General features: G+C 41.2%; 1 protein-coding gene across 1 annotated transcript in view; it reads left to right on the forward strand.

Annotated features, from left to right (window-relative positions):
- The window catches only part of TRAPPC9 (trafficking protein particle complex subunit 9), a gene marked incomplete at both ends in the record, with an annotated part of 507,143 nt that overhangs the window by 142,264 nt on the left and 349,680 nt on the right, over window positions 1-15,199 (forward strand). Inside the window, one exon of the mRNA XM_080339501.1 lies at window positions 11,508-11,650. Within this exon, the coding sequence (XP_080195627.1) occupies window positions 11,508-11,650 (143 nt within the window). The remainder of the gene's footprint in view (window positions 1-11,507; window positions 11,651-15,199) is intronic.

Below are 15,199 nucleotides of genomic sequence, written 5' to 3' on the forward strand. Positions count from 1 at the left end.
TGTGTCTTCTTTGTCTAAAATATATTCTTCTTTGTCTAAAATATATCCTTCATATTCTCTGGTGCTTTAGAAGTTTGTAAACTTTGATAGTTTATGGTTTTCATTTTGGTTTCTTTTGTTGCTATTGTTGAAACAGAGTAGCTAATACATTTAATTTAGTTGTATTACTGGAAAAGATAGTAAAACGAGAATGGGAACAGCAGAGTTAATAATAATAAGGTATGTATGTTGGGTTACTGTTGATTTTTTTTTAAGGGCAGTCATGGTAAACGAATCTGTCAGAATTCTTTGAAGCGTATGCTGAACAAAGGGAAAATCATCAATACTGCGTACTTGATTCATTTCAAAAAAGACTCTCACAAAAGGCTGTTTGAGAGAAACAAATAGACGGTGAGATAAACTGGAGGTCCCATCATGAGTCAAGAGATGGCTAAAAGCGGCATAAATGGCCCAATTACTCACAGGAAGGTGTCTCCAGACTAATTTGTAGGGGTCTGTATTGTGCCTGTTCCCATGCTCATAAAGGATCTGGATATTAGGGTGATAGAGATTGTATCCAAGTCGATCAAAATCAGCTTTTAAGGATTATCTTGTGACAGAATCATTTTGGTTGGAAGAGACGCTCAGGATCATTGAGTCCAACCATAACCTAACTCTAGCAGTAAACCATGTCCCTAAGAACCTCATCTAAATGCCTTTTAAACCCCTACAGGGATGGTGACTCCTCCACTGCCCTGGGCAGCCTGTTCCAATGCCTGACAACCCTTTCTGTGAAGACATTTTTCCTAATAACCCATCTGAACCTCCCTTGGTGCAACTTGAGGCCATTTCCTCTCATCCTGTCACTTATTACCTGGGAGAAGAGACCAACCCCCTCCATGCTCCAAGCTCCTTTCAGGCAGTTCAGAGATCAGGAGGTCTCCCCTCCTGTTCTGCAGCTGAACCCCCCAGGTCCCTCAGCCGCTCCCATCACACTTGTGCTCCAGCCCCTTCCCCAGCTCCGTTCCCTTCTCTCAACTCGCTCCAGCACCTCAAGGGCTTTGTTGTTGTGAGGGGCCCAAAACTGACCCCAGGATTCGATGTTTGGCCTCCCCAGTGTCCAGGACAGGGGGACGGTCACAGCCCTGGGCCTGCTGGCCACACTATTCCTGGCACAAGCCAGGATGCTGGTGGCCTCTTGGCCACCTGGGCACACTCTGGCTCATGTTCAGCCGCTGTCACCAACACCCCAAGGTCCTTTTCCCCCCAGGCACTTTCCAGCCGCTCTTCCCCGAGCCTGTAGCGCTGCCTGGGGTTATTAATATTGGTTGGCTCATTAAAATTTGAGATGAAGATCAGCATTGATGATCTTGGGGGTCTCTTCCAACCAAAATGGTTCTGTGATTCTATGTTACACAGCCATGGCTGGGAGAAGCACAATGAGTTGGTGGTCTCCACATTGTTCATCAGTATCTACCCCTGCATTCACTCTTCTTTTGTACCTTCCTACTTCAGAATCAGCGCAGGATTTCAGAATCGGAGACATTATTGAGGAACATGCGTGATGACTTGCTCCTCTATTCCTTCACATCTTTCAAGAACAGAAATCAGGGCTACCTTATTCCCTGGCACACTTTTTTGTCGAAGAAATTCTGCAGTTTAGACGGAGAACTCTCGATGGGAATGTTCCACATGAAAGTTACTTGTATTTAGATGATTTTTAATCTCTCATCTGTATCTCAGCCAAGAATGAGATTCTGCGGTAGCTGCGGTCAGCAGGGTTTGTATCTAAGTTGACAGAGATGAAACCTTTGAGGCGTTTAAGAACATTCATCAGCCACTTGGGTGTTCGGCTACACTAGCGCTGCCCTGGAGGCCTGGATGTAATTTGCCTTTAATTAAAGAAAGCAGAATTCTGTGATTAATATTACAAGAAGTAATATGTATTATATTTCCTCAATGTTTCCAGATGGGAATTGAACTCTAGGAGGGAATACTGTCCAGAGGAATAACTCTGTATTCTCTTTGCTTTCTCCTGTATTTTAGAAGAGTTCTAGATAAAAATATGCAAAATAATTTGTGAATGTGTGGCTGCAATAGCCAATTAGCGCAGAGTTTAATGTGAGATGAATGCTTGTCAGTGAAATATTGCTGCATATTGCATTTTATCCGTCAGTCTGTCTGTCTCTTTGTTAGAATGACCTTTGATTCACCCTGCTCGTTAATGCGAAACAACTACAGCATTCCTGCCTTTAAACTTAATATTATTCTGCTCACATCTCCATTCTCATTATAAACACGGCTATTTTTAGCTAGCACAGATTCAGAATATGCCTTGTAAGCTTAAGGGGGATTTATTAAGCTCCTGTGTGTATTCACCAGAGATTCCTTGTTGAAGCTTACTCGTTTCGCATCGGGAAGGGGTAAAATGTACTATTTAATTCCTGCCATATGCCTCCAGGAGCTATATTTAGCTTCAGCTACTTGCCATTGTGCTATTTTTACAAAGGGATGCAGCAGTTTCGTTGTTCAGGCGCTTAACTAGGCAGAAATGTAGATGGATGAGCTCGATAAACCATTGGTGTGCTGCAAAAATTGCTCCTGAAAGTCGGTGTGTATGCGGTGGGTGTATCGAGTAAAAGCGCAGCAGAGCATGAACACAGCAGGCACCTTATTCAATAGACTGGGTCTGATTAATACATGTGCTAAAAATGATATTTAATTTTGTTTTAGACCGATAAAGTAGTTTAACAGGAATAACAACGTGGGCTTAGTTTGTATTTTTACATAAAGGGTCTGACTTACTGCAGCGGCACCGTTTATTTCATTGCTTAATCAGTTATTGAAGATTTTATCGTGGCTTTTGTAGCTGCCATGTATAGTTTTAAGGGAATACAGAGGAGAAAAATTAGTATGGAGAAAGCTTGCTGCAGTTCGGTCCTAGAGGATTATTACATATGCACTACAAGATGATTACATATTCATATCCTTTTGATAATGCACCTATCAGGGCTCTTGCTATCAATTACTATACTATTTGGTGCTTTAAGGAACAATATCTACTAGGAAAGTCTCCTCTTCCTATTTGTATTCTACCTTGATCAGTTAAGTATTCCGGTATATTTAGATTTGCTTCATACTTTGCATTCAGAGAAATCTATAGGTACTTTCTGCCCTTTCTTCGCTGTTTAATTTCTCCTTAGAAATAAGGAATTTATGTTTTAGCTAAAAAAAGAAAAGAGAGCGTTGTTGTGTCAATTATAAAACTACGGAAAAGCTAAAGTGTATTTTGTGTATCAGAAAATCAGGCAGGTTAGCTGTAAGTGAAAAGATGAATATTCTCCACTGGGAGACACGGCAATAAATAGATCTTATTTGGCAACATTGCGTGTTATCACGATGCACTCATTCCGTCCATTAGTCTCATCTAAAAATTCAATTTATGATAAAATTACTTTGTATGAACCATAATATGGTGTTTTCTACAGGTAGATAATTTCAAATACGGTTGTTCATGTATTCCACTTCTCATCTTCATTTCTTATTGTGGACACTTCTTGCACAGCCTAAGATTTGTGCCAGATGCCAAAGGTATCAAGGAGCACTAGTTTATTTTAGATTTTCGAACAATACTCATCTTGAAATAAACCTTGTCAGGTATAGGAAGGTCTAATTGTTTGAGGCAATGATGTGAATTCCTTCATGGAAGAAGCTTTGAAGAGATCAGCATCCAAGTCCCTGTGGTCTGAGTTTTGTGGTAAGAGTCTGGTCCAAAGAGTCAATACTAAGAAGTGTTTTTCCTTTTTATTGTAATTCCCCTGAGAACAGGTAGGCAGGAGGTTATTCAGCTTCTGTACATAACACCTGTTGCTTCTCCCAACACTTCTGCTAAGCCTCATTTTTTTATACATCCTTTAAGCCTGATTTTTAGACAGAGTTTATCCTTTGTCAGGTTACCCTGTGGAATCATGGAGTGCAGACTCAGTAATGAGAGAAGGAGGCAAAAAATCACAAGTATTTGTCTTTCATAGAATTGTAGAATCATTTTGGTTGGAAGAAACCCTCAGGATCATCAAGTCCAACCACTAACCTAACTCTGTCACTAAACTATGTACCTAAGAACCCCTCTAAACGACTTCTAAACCCGTCCAGGGATGGTGACTCCACCACTGCCTTGGGCAGCCTGTTCCAATGCCCCACAACCCTTTCCGGGAAGAATTTTTTCCTAATATCCAATCTAAACCTCAGACTATTGTAAATTAAATCTCAAGAAAGTGCTAATCTGAAATAATTTTGGTAGGCAAATGAATACATAGGCAGTGATGTGTACATTTCTAAATGCCAGGATTAAATTTTTTAATGAGTACCACTTGAAACATAGACACAGTCTTTGCATTCACAAGTCCAAGGACTAGAAGCTTGACATGTTTGAGTCCCGCAGAATCAGAGAATATCAGGGATTGGAAGGGACCTGGAAAGCTCATCCAGTGCAATCCCCCCATGGAGCAGGAACACCCAGATGAGGTTACACAGGAAGGTGTCCAGGCGGGTTGGAATGTCTGCACAGAAGGAGACTCCACAACCTCCCTGGGCAGCCTGGGCCAGGCTCTGCCACCCTCACCAGGAACAAGTTGCTTCTCAGATGTAAGTGGAACCTCCTGTGTTCCAGTTTGTACCCATTGTGGCTTGTCCTACCATTGGTTGTCACCGAGAAGAGCCTGGCTCCATCCTCCTGACACTCACCCTTGATATATCTGTAACCATGAATGAGGTCACCCCTCAGTCTCCTCTTGTCCAGCTCCAGAGCCCCAGCTCCCTCAGCCTTTCCTCACACGGGAGATGCTCCACTCCCTTCAGCATCTTTGTTGCCCTGCGCTGGACTCTCTCCAGCAGTTCCCTGTCCTGCTGGAACTGAGGGGCCACAACTGGACACAAGATTCCAGGTGTGGTCTCCCCAGGGCAGAGCAGAGGGGCAGGAGAACCTCTCTGACCTACTGACCACCCCCTTCTCATCCACCCCAGGTACCATTGGCTTCCTGGCCACAAGGGCCCAGTGCTGGCTCATGGTCACCCTGCTGTCCCCAGGACCCCCAGGTCCCTTTCCCTACACTGCTCTCTAATAGGTCGTTCCCCAACTTACACTGGAACCTGGGGTTGTTCCTGCCCAGATTCAAGACTCTACATTTGCCCTTGTTATATTTAATTGAATTTTCCCCTGCCCAGCTCTCCATCCTGTCCAGGTCTCTGATGGCAGCACAGCCTCTGCCGTGTCAGCCACTCCTCCCAGCTTGGTGTCACCAGCAAACTTGCTGACAGTCACTCTGTTCCCTCGTCCAAATCACTGATGAATATATTGAATAGCACAGGCCCAGCACTGCCCCTGAGGCACTGCACTGGATACAGGCCTCAACTGGGCTCTGCCCATTGACCACGACTCTCTGGCTTCTTCCCTTCAGCCAGTTCACAGGCCCATCTTCCTTGGTTTCAGCTACGTAGGCATCTCCATTTCCCTCCCAGTGCTCAAATTCTGGTCTTTCTCTGAAAATAATTCTGTGTTGTTCAATGTCCTTAATTTCTGTGTGAGCCGTGTTTCATATCCCGTGATTCAATACCTTGCATCTCCAAGACTGGATGTTTTTGGGTTGGGTCTAGTAATGCTTAGGCCAGGTAATATTGGTAACAAAGATGGGAACAATGCTCCGAGAAAGCGTTCAGCTTTCCATCGCTTCGTTGTTACGGGTGTAATTATTGCCAGGGTTACCTGCTGCTGTTGGGAAGAGTGAGGTTAATTTGAGAAACTCGTTTTCTCTTTGTTACTGACAGATAATTTAATTAGTCACAGCGAGGCAGCTGAAATTCCTCATCGCTGGTATTTACGCAATCCTCAAAGCTGTTAAAGGAATTTGAGCGTGGCGGCCAATAGAAGAAATTGAGAAATTAATTTTTGTAGAGAGAGGTTCTCTGTTGCCTTTTGCGAGGTGGAACTGATGAACTAGTACATTTTTATTTCTCTTTAGTACTTATGTATATCAGCAATTGCCCATCAGAGTTTGATATGGGAATGGTCAGAGAAAGAGAAGAAAGAAGGAGGGAGGCAGAATTAAAGAAAATTGGGGTTTATAGTGTGTTTAAGGGGGGAAAAAATTAAACAAACAAAACAAAGATTAAGATGATTAAGAGCAGGTGCCAGTTGTTGGGGATTTTAATCATTCTCTTCAGTCTGATTAAGATGATGATTAAGATGGTGAAGGGAGTGGAGCATCTCCCGGGTGAGGAAAGGCTGAGGGAGCTGGGGCTCTGGAGCTGGAGAAGAGGAGACCGAGGGGTGGCCTCATTCATGGTGATCAATTTGTAAAGGGTGAGCATCAGGAGGATGGAGCCAGGCTCTTCTCGGTGACAACCAATGATAGGACAAGGGGTAATGGGTTCAAACTGGAACACAAAGGTTCCACTTAAATATGAGGAGAAACTTGTTCCTGGTGAGGGTGTCAGAGCCTGGCCCAGGCTGCCCAGGGGGTTGTGGAGTCTCCTTCTGTGCAGACATTCCAACCCGCCTGGACACCTTCCTGTGTAACCTCATCTGGGTGTTCCTGCTCCATGGGGGGATTGCACTGGATGAGCTTTCCAGGTCCCTTCCAACCCCTGACATTCTGGGATTCTGTGAATCTGTGAAACGACAAAACCAAAAAAACCCAAGGAAACAAAAAGTATCTGATGAGAAAAGAGGCTAAAAGTCAGAAAGAATGGCTGAACATTCCCGAGTGCATGCAACATGTTCTGCAAATGCTCATTTGTATGAGAAGCAATAGGAGCATGGTGGGATTTGGGAAGAAAATGTGTTTACTGTTGGGAAAGTTGTACGTTTTGTTTTTTTAAGGAAGGTATATTTGAAGATTACACACCTAGAATAAATCATTTTTCAAGTTTCAACCCCTAATCTCATGAGAAATCACACTCACTAGTAAGAGTTGTTTTCTATAAGCAGTTCAGAAACTTAAATAGAACAATTATATTCTGAATTTATATATTTTTATTCTGGTCTTCATGCTGATATTTCTTTTTTAATGTTAGATCTTAATGGGTGTACTAGAATGGATACATTCTAGTATTTCTTTGCAGTTATTATAGTCAGTATCTGCAGTCTCAGGAGTAAACTGCCTGTAGCTAAGTACTGGCATTTCATCTTGTATTAAATATTGAGATCTACTTAGTGTTATTTTTACTATACTAAGGGAATTTAGAAAAAAACCTGAAATAGCAGCGTATGCGAGCATTTCTTACAAAGTGAGATTTGTTAATTTAATTATGGAGAATGCTGATAATGAGTATTTCAAAAATTAATGTTCCACTTCGGAAGGAATTTGAGGACAAAATCTTGCTTTTCCGTCTGCAACGCTACGCGCGGCATGTGTGGTCATATGAGACCGTAATCACAGAATCAATCGACTGGGTTGGAAAAGACCTCAGAGATCATCCAGTCCAACCCTTGGTCCAACTCCAGTCCATTGACTAGATCATGGCACTAAGTGCCATGTCCAGTCTCAGCTTAAAAACCTCCAGGGCCGGTGAGTCCAGCACCTCCCTGGGCAGCCATTCCAATGCCTGACCACTCTCTCTGCACAGAATTGCTTTCTAATAGCCAGCCTCAATTTCCCCTGGCAGAGTTGAAGCCCATGGCCCCTTGTCCTATTGCTGATGCCTGGGAGAAGAGCCCCATCCCCACCTGGCTAGAACTGCCCTTCAGGTAGTTCTAGAGAGTGCTGAGCTCAGCTCTAAGCCTCCTCTTCTCCAAACTAAACAAGCCCAGCTCCCTCAGCCTCTCCCCATAGGTCTTGTCTTCTGGTTCTTCTAGTAACGAGATACAGGGATAGAATCACAGTTAGTGCTCGTAAAATTGCTTGGGAATAAAGTTAAACTTTTGCTTAAAGAAAATGAGAAACAAATCGTTCGCTGCTTTGGGGAGATTTGATCTCAATCTGAAAGGTTCTACCTTGTGTTTAAGTAGCAATATAATGTAGAATTCTATGGAAATTCCCTTTAGATTTTGCTCTCTGCTTCTAGGTAGGAAGTTCCATAGTCATAGTTCAGTAGAAATAATTGATCTGAGTTGTAGATTAGAATTATTTGAACTGACAGTTAGAATAAAAATCAATATATGAAAGGAGTTACTGTTCAGAGTCACTGCTGAGGGACTGGCAGAAGATTTCTAGCTGTTGTCATTCAGATAGGAAACTTGAATGCCAAGTGTTTTCATTAATGGCATTTTATTCTTCACATATCGGTTCTTTTTCTAATTTAGCTCTTAATTCTATTATAAAGTGAATTTGGGAAGGATCTCCATGAGCAGACTGGAGAGAATGATTCAAATCTCCTCAACAACTGGTACCTGCTCTATGCAGAAAATATGTTTCAGGACAAAATGATTGAGAGAAACCAAGATGGTAATTTTTTGACAGTTTATCTGTAAGATGTTTCTTGTTAATATGATAGGTGGTATTAATGTTTGGCACCATTGGATAAGAGTCTTGTCATCTGCAACTTAGCCTTGGAAATACTTTAATTCCCTTTTCTTCATCAACAGAAGGAAGGACCAATGAAGTAGTAAAAAAATTATGAAGCCAAAGTTCTATAGGTTAAACAATATATCTATATTTTTACTTTGAGTTTCCAGAATGCAACTCTGCTTAAAAACAAGAATCCCTCCCTGGTTTGTAGATATTCCAAATTCCAGATGTGTTCAGTTGAGCCTTTTCCTGACTACCTGCCCTGAAAGGCCAGTGAACTCCATCCATCCATCCATCCGTCCGTCCGTCCATCCATCCTTCCATCCTTTTCCTTCCTTCCATTCATCCTTTTCCTTCCTCCCTTCCTCCCTTCCTCCCTTCCTCCCTCCCTCCCTCCCTCCCTCCCTCCCTTCCTTCCTTCCTTCCTTCCTTCCTTCCTTCCTTCCTTCCTTCCTTCCTTCCTTCCTTCCTTCCTTCCTTTATGGATCATCCACAGGCAAAATTACATTTGCAGCAACACCCCAACATTTCTTTTTGGTCTGCAGTGATGCAGTTTGGGGGAATCAAATAAATTCTGTTGATATTTGTAAAGATGAATGGAATCTGCAGCTCGCTCCAGTGTTTGTGTGGGTTTGACGAGGCCACTGCAATATTTCTACAATGATATTTAAATGGGGGGTTGTAGCATTTGGACCGTTATGCTGCGGGAGAGGGTGGTAAATGGTTTTAAATTGGATCTTTGTAAGCTTATGAATGTGTAAGCTTTTCTTTCTATCCTAGATGTAGAAAATCAGTCTTTCATATAATATGTGGAATCCTTTCTAAGGTATGTGGCGTAGAGGGGTTTAAAGGAGATTCAATCTACAGAAATCCTAAACAATAAAACTCTCTCCGATCACCTGAGCACTCCTGAAAAGATGATTTCCTTCAGTCATTCTCCCCGCTCAGATATACTTACACTCCTAATGTAGGGTCTACCTGATGTTTTGTGTTTGTGCATGTGTGTTCATCCCTAGGAAGCCTCCAAATTATCACGACCAGGAAAGGAAAATAGATTGGAGTGTTCTGTGGTTTGCAGAGTTTTTCAAAATCTCTTATGGCTCCAGTATTGTGTCCCCAGTTAGATCTTACATTTTGGGTTCCTCCTGTTGTCTAGATTCATAGAAGACCATTAGGTCTTCTGGAACAGGCTGCCCAGGGCAGTGGTGGAGTCACCATCCCTGGAGGGGTTTAAAAGGCATTTCGATGAGGTTCTTAGGAACATGGCTTAGTGCCAGAATCGGGTTATGGTTGGACTGAGTGATCCTGAGCGTCTCTTCCAACCAAAATGGTTCTGTGATTCCATTTTTTCCCCTGTTCTCTAGCATGGGATGTGGGACACTCACATAGGGTCATCAGCAAGTTTTCTTTGACAAATTCCTCACTACAACAGGACCAAGATTATGATGATGCCCTTAAACTCTCCTGGTCATCAGCGACTTTATGATTGTATTTTTTAGCCATTTGCTGGAGGTTTTTCATTTGGTGTAGGGTGTCAGGAAGGGTTTTACCTATGAAATGATAATGCTTTGTGACCTTTGGAACTAACATTTATTACATGTTTATCTGTAATTATATGGGACTGGGCTTAATAAATCAGCTTTGTCCTATGGCCCTATGCAGAATGAACCACGGATCAATACTACAATAGTTTTCCCAAGCAGGATACTGAGTATTACAGCAATTATATTGAACATACATAGCCAGAATTTCAATAGAAATTTAAGACGATTCTCCAATTACGATGTCAGTAGTGTCAGATCCCTGTACCTGTGGAGTCCAGCTCTGATTTTTATTAAGCGGTCCAGCGGGTTAATTAGGATGAAGTATGTTTTGAATGGGTTTGCACTTCTTTTATTTTTGTATTTAATATTGATTAGCTCTCCTGACATAACATAAACTTGAGTTTATTAACTGCAAATTAGGAACTGCCATAAACAGAGTAGACGGGTATGTCCAGAGTGTCCAGTAAAGGTTTTTATTTGTATTATAAGGTGACTCTCATGAATTTTAATGTAACTAAATTAGGAATTGGAGTTAGCCCACTTGACTTAAAAGCAAGCTGGAAATAAGCAAAACACTTAAGTGTGAACAAGCAGCAAAATGTGAAACTCTTGATTTTGATATTCATTAAATCACTGGATTGTCGTTATTTTGAGCAAGCGACTGTATCAATGTTTCTGTTCCTTCAGCCTGACTTAGAAACAGGAATGTTATTTCTAAGTTAGAAAATCCTTAGATTGTTCCTTAGAGCTTGTGAAAAACATGAACGAGTTTCATAAAATGTTTGATACATCTTTAATGACGCAACATGGGGTTGGGTACGCTGGGAAACTTCCCACACGCTGTTCATTAAGGAAAAGACAAAAACCCCAAAATTTCATCACAGAAATAAAGGCTTAGAATTACTAAAAAAAATGGATAAGATTAATGCTAGAGAATCAGCCTCATTTTTTAATATTTGCTACCCAATCACATTCTATAAAATGAAGGTGAGCGTACGTCTACAGCAATTGTTGAGACCAGATGCTTTTAGTTTTGTATAATGTTCGTCTTTCCACGCTCAAAAACTTCAAAGGTTTTCCATTTGATTATGAACGTAATGAAGTGTTGAATATTCTTCAAGTGTATGAAAGAGCGCGGCATTTAATAAACCTCATGGTCTTCTAAGGGAAAATGCACTCTTCATTTTTCTGTCTGTCGAAGGTGGTATGGGGAGGAATTCTGTACTGGGAAATCCTGCTGACTTTGTTCTGTATTTCTTAGTTTTTAAAAGGATTAGGAAAAAAACCCATCTGTTTACATAAAATGCAGTTATTAGTTAGAATACCTTTTTTCTTCAGATAATAGAATGGATGGGTTGGGAAGGCGAATTCTTGAAGGCACAGAAACTTTGTTGGTAAATCACTTCTGTGGTCTAATGTAATTGAACTTGTGAAACGTAATGAAACACCGCTAATAAGGAATTTACTTCTATTCCTCTAGATGCTGGAAGCCGTTTTGAATTTTAAGTATTCTGGTGGACCGGGGCATGTTGAAGGATATTACAGGAACCTTTCGCTTGGCCTTCATGTAGAAGTAGAGCCGTCTGTTTTCTTTACCCGTGTCAGTACCCTTCCAGCAACAAGGTGAGCCCTCTTTTGTCTCGTGTATAATATATTTGACTAGTTGTCTCTCTTATATTGGCTATAACTTAAAAGACCGTGCTGGAAAATGTCAATATTATCAGCAAAATGTAGGTAAATAGTTATGTGAACAAATTTTCAAATTCTTTATTTAGGTGTTTAGGCTTTTTTAACTGCAGACTATGATTAAAGCAATCTGTGTGCTTTGGGTGATTTCTGAGGTTCAAACATTCTTTAATGATGCTTGATTTTACCAGGGACAGGATTTATTGTAAAATTTGATGTCTGCTTGCTTCCTTCCTTCCTCTCTCCCTCCCCTAGCCTTTCCTTTCCTTTCCTTTCCTTTCCTTTCCTTTCCTTTCCTTTCCTTTCCTTTCCTTTCCTTTCCTTTCCTTTCCTTTCCTTTCCTTTCCTTTCCTTTCCTTTCCTTTCCTTTCCTTTCCTTTCCTTTCCTTTCCTTTCCTTTCCTTTCCTTTCCTTTCCTTTCCTTTCCCTTTCCTTTCCTTTCCTTTCCTTTCCTTTCCTTTCCTCTTTCTTTCCTCTTTCCTCCCCTTCCCCTTCCCTCTTCCCTCTTCCCTCTTTCCTTCCCCCTCTTTCCCCCTCCCTTCCTTCCTTCCTTCCTTCCTTCCTTCCTTCCTTCCTTCCTTCCTTCCTTCCTTCCTTCTCTTCCTTTCCTTTCCTTTCCTTTCCTTCTCTTTCCTTTCCTTCCTTCCTTCTCTTTCCTTTCCTTCTTTCCTTCTCTTTCCTTTCCTTCTCTCTTTCTTTCTTTCTGTCTCTCTCTCTCTTTCTCTCTGCTGTTGTGCTGTGTTGTGCATTACATTTATTTTGTGCTTACCTAACAGAATCTTACCCAAAACCCATGTGTTCATCTTTGGATGTGAGAAATCCATTGTAATAATCTTCTCCTTCGGTGCTTGCTCTCTCGTGTAAGCCACAGAGTAGTTTCATATATTGTTGCGAGTTTTAAAGATCATGGCAACACGTGATGGCGGTCAAATGCCATAATAATGAAACCTGATTACCTAAAATTCATCAACTACTGCGTGCAACCACTTGTAATAATTATTTTTTGTGCTAGAATTGTCTTTATTTGCTGATAAATACAAACTTCCTATTCTATATGGTTTTAGTAATTTTATATTTCTTTACATACGGCTTAAGCAAAACAGCTTTTGCAAATATGAATTCTGTAAGTTAATGATTTTATTGACCCTTAATCGACATTATTTTAAATATAAGTTTGTCTGTGCTAGTAGTTAAATACTCTATAATCTTTAACTATTTGGAATTTATTCAAACTCTGGCAGTTCCAGAGGTGACATTTGAATAACTGTCATTCAAAAGTTGAATAGAAGAGCTTGGCTTTGTTGGGAAGAAATAAGGCTGAGAATGGACTTTGTTTCATTGCACAGACGTGTGCGAGATATAAATATCAAGGAGGAGGAAATACCTTTTGACACGAAGGATGAAATTAGTGCAAGGAAAGATTGTTAAATTGCACAGGAATATGACTTCAGAAATGAAACCCAAAGATAGGCAAGAAAGGGAGGTACAGGGTGTTTCAAAAAGATGGACTCAATTGAGAAGCATTCGGGACAAATTCAACTATCATCTCAATGTTGTCTGTACAGCAGATGGAAGCAAGATAGAGCATTTATAACAAGGTTACTAAAACGTGATAGCTCATTAAACTGTTTGTAAATTTTTGTGCAATTGTTACACGTCGCCGTTGTGAAATTGGGTCCAACTTTGTGAAACACCCCGTGAGTCTAGGAGATATTGGGGGCCTGTTTCATTTTCAAAGGGAAGAAATGAATCTCCAATATCCCACCATTGCAAAAATATCCAAGGACGGATGGACAGCAACATCGCTTGCAAAACACAAAGTGTTTTCACAGCGACAAAAGAAGCCAAACCTCAACAAAAGTTACCGTATCTAGTTTAGGGAGACACAAGAACAAACGTGGACGAGTTGGAGAAAGTGTAGAGCAAGAAGGGTGATAAAATGTGGAATATACTACAGCAAAAGTTTAAAGAAGCTCTTGGTCTTGCTGAAGCCAAAGAGAAGACTGACCATGGACTTAAGTTTTAGGTACATAAATGACACTGTCTTTCACAACAGGCCATACAGTAAATAATGACCTTTACATATAGCAAGGAAATTTTAGTTAGGCAAAGATCACAAAACGCCGAAGTAGTTTTTGTCAAAAAAATTTTAAAATGAGACAAACAATTGTTTTGAATGAGTAGGTCGTATCTAGTTTTTATGAAAGAGACTTAAACTGTATGGTTCTATTGGTAAGCAAATTTGTTAATCATTTTGCTGCTTGTACGTGTACCATAATAGGTATAAATGTATTATTTTAGGAACTGCTCTAGTCATGTAAATCCAGTGCTACTTGCAAAGCCAGAACAAAGTATCTGCAACAGCTGTTTGCAAAACTCCAGGAACCTCGTTAATGATGGTCAGAGAATGGCACATTCTTAGACCTTCGTGAGGTTTTCAAGGTTTAATAAGTGATATTTCTTTATCAACCTGGAAGTACCGCAGCATCTTTTTCAAGAAGATTCATTACACTGGTTAAAACACTCAGTTCGCGTTAATTATTTGCACATGTAGTCCCCTTCGTTCGATGTCAACAATGTCCTTTGTCCTCTATGCGTATTTTTAAATGGACAGCACAACTGCTCTTTGGTTCGCTGCAATTACTTTCCTATAGTCACAGAGTGGCCTGGCTTTGAACCTTCCGTAGAAACTTCAAATACAACATGATGCTTTTATTTGAAATTCTCCCCTTGCTAGGCTGGTTTTTGTGCTGGGTTCCCCCAACCGCGTTTTGCATTAGACGAGCTTATCCTACCCCTGCCGTGTCAGCCTGTTCTCAAGAATTTACGATGCGAGGAAAGCATTTAATCCTGAAATCTTTAAAAATAGATGGAGGTGCTAATACAAAGGTGAATTTTCTGCGTTATTGGCTGTGCACAGTTTCACAAGTCCTGCAGCAAGTGCTAAATATAGTGGCTCCAGTTCAGCCAAGTGCTTCAGCTCCTGTTGGATGCATTTGCTTCATTCTTTGCCTGTTGTCATACTGATCAGTGTTTGGAGAAGAGGAGACTGAGGGGTGACCTCATTCATGTTTACAGATATGTAAAGGGTGTCAGGAGGATGGAGCCAGGCTCTTCTCGGTGACAACCAGTCAACCCCTGACACTCTGTCATCCTGCTGTCCCCAGGACCCCCAGGTCCCTTTCCCCTACACTGCTCTCCAACAGCTCGTTCCCCAACTTACACTGGAACCTGGGGTTGTTCTGCCCAGATTCAAGACTCTACACTTGCCCTTGTTCTATTTCATTCAATTTCTCCCCGCCCAGCTCTCCATCCTGTCCAGGTCTCTGATGGCAGCACAGCCTCTGCCATGTCAGCCACTCCTCCCAGCTTGGTGTCACCAGCAAACTTGCTGACAGTCACTCTGTTCCCTCGTCCAAGTCATTGATGAATATATTGAATAACATAGAAAATTAGATATATATTATCTGCTAAATCATGAAAGCT

The sequence above is a fragment of the Nesoenas mayeri genome (genome assembly GCF_963082525.1).
Source record: "Nesoenas mayeri genome assembly, chromosome: 2".
NCBI classification, from domain to species: Eukaryota; Metazoa; Chordata; class Aves; order Columbiformes; family Columbidae; genus Nesoenas; species Nesoenas mayeri.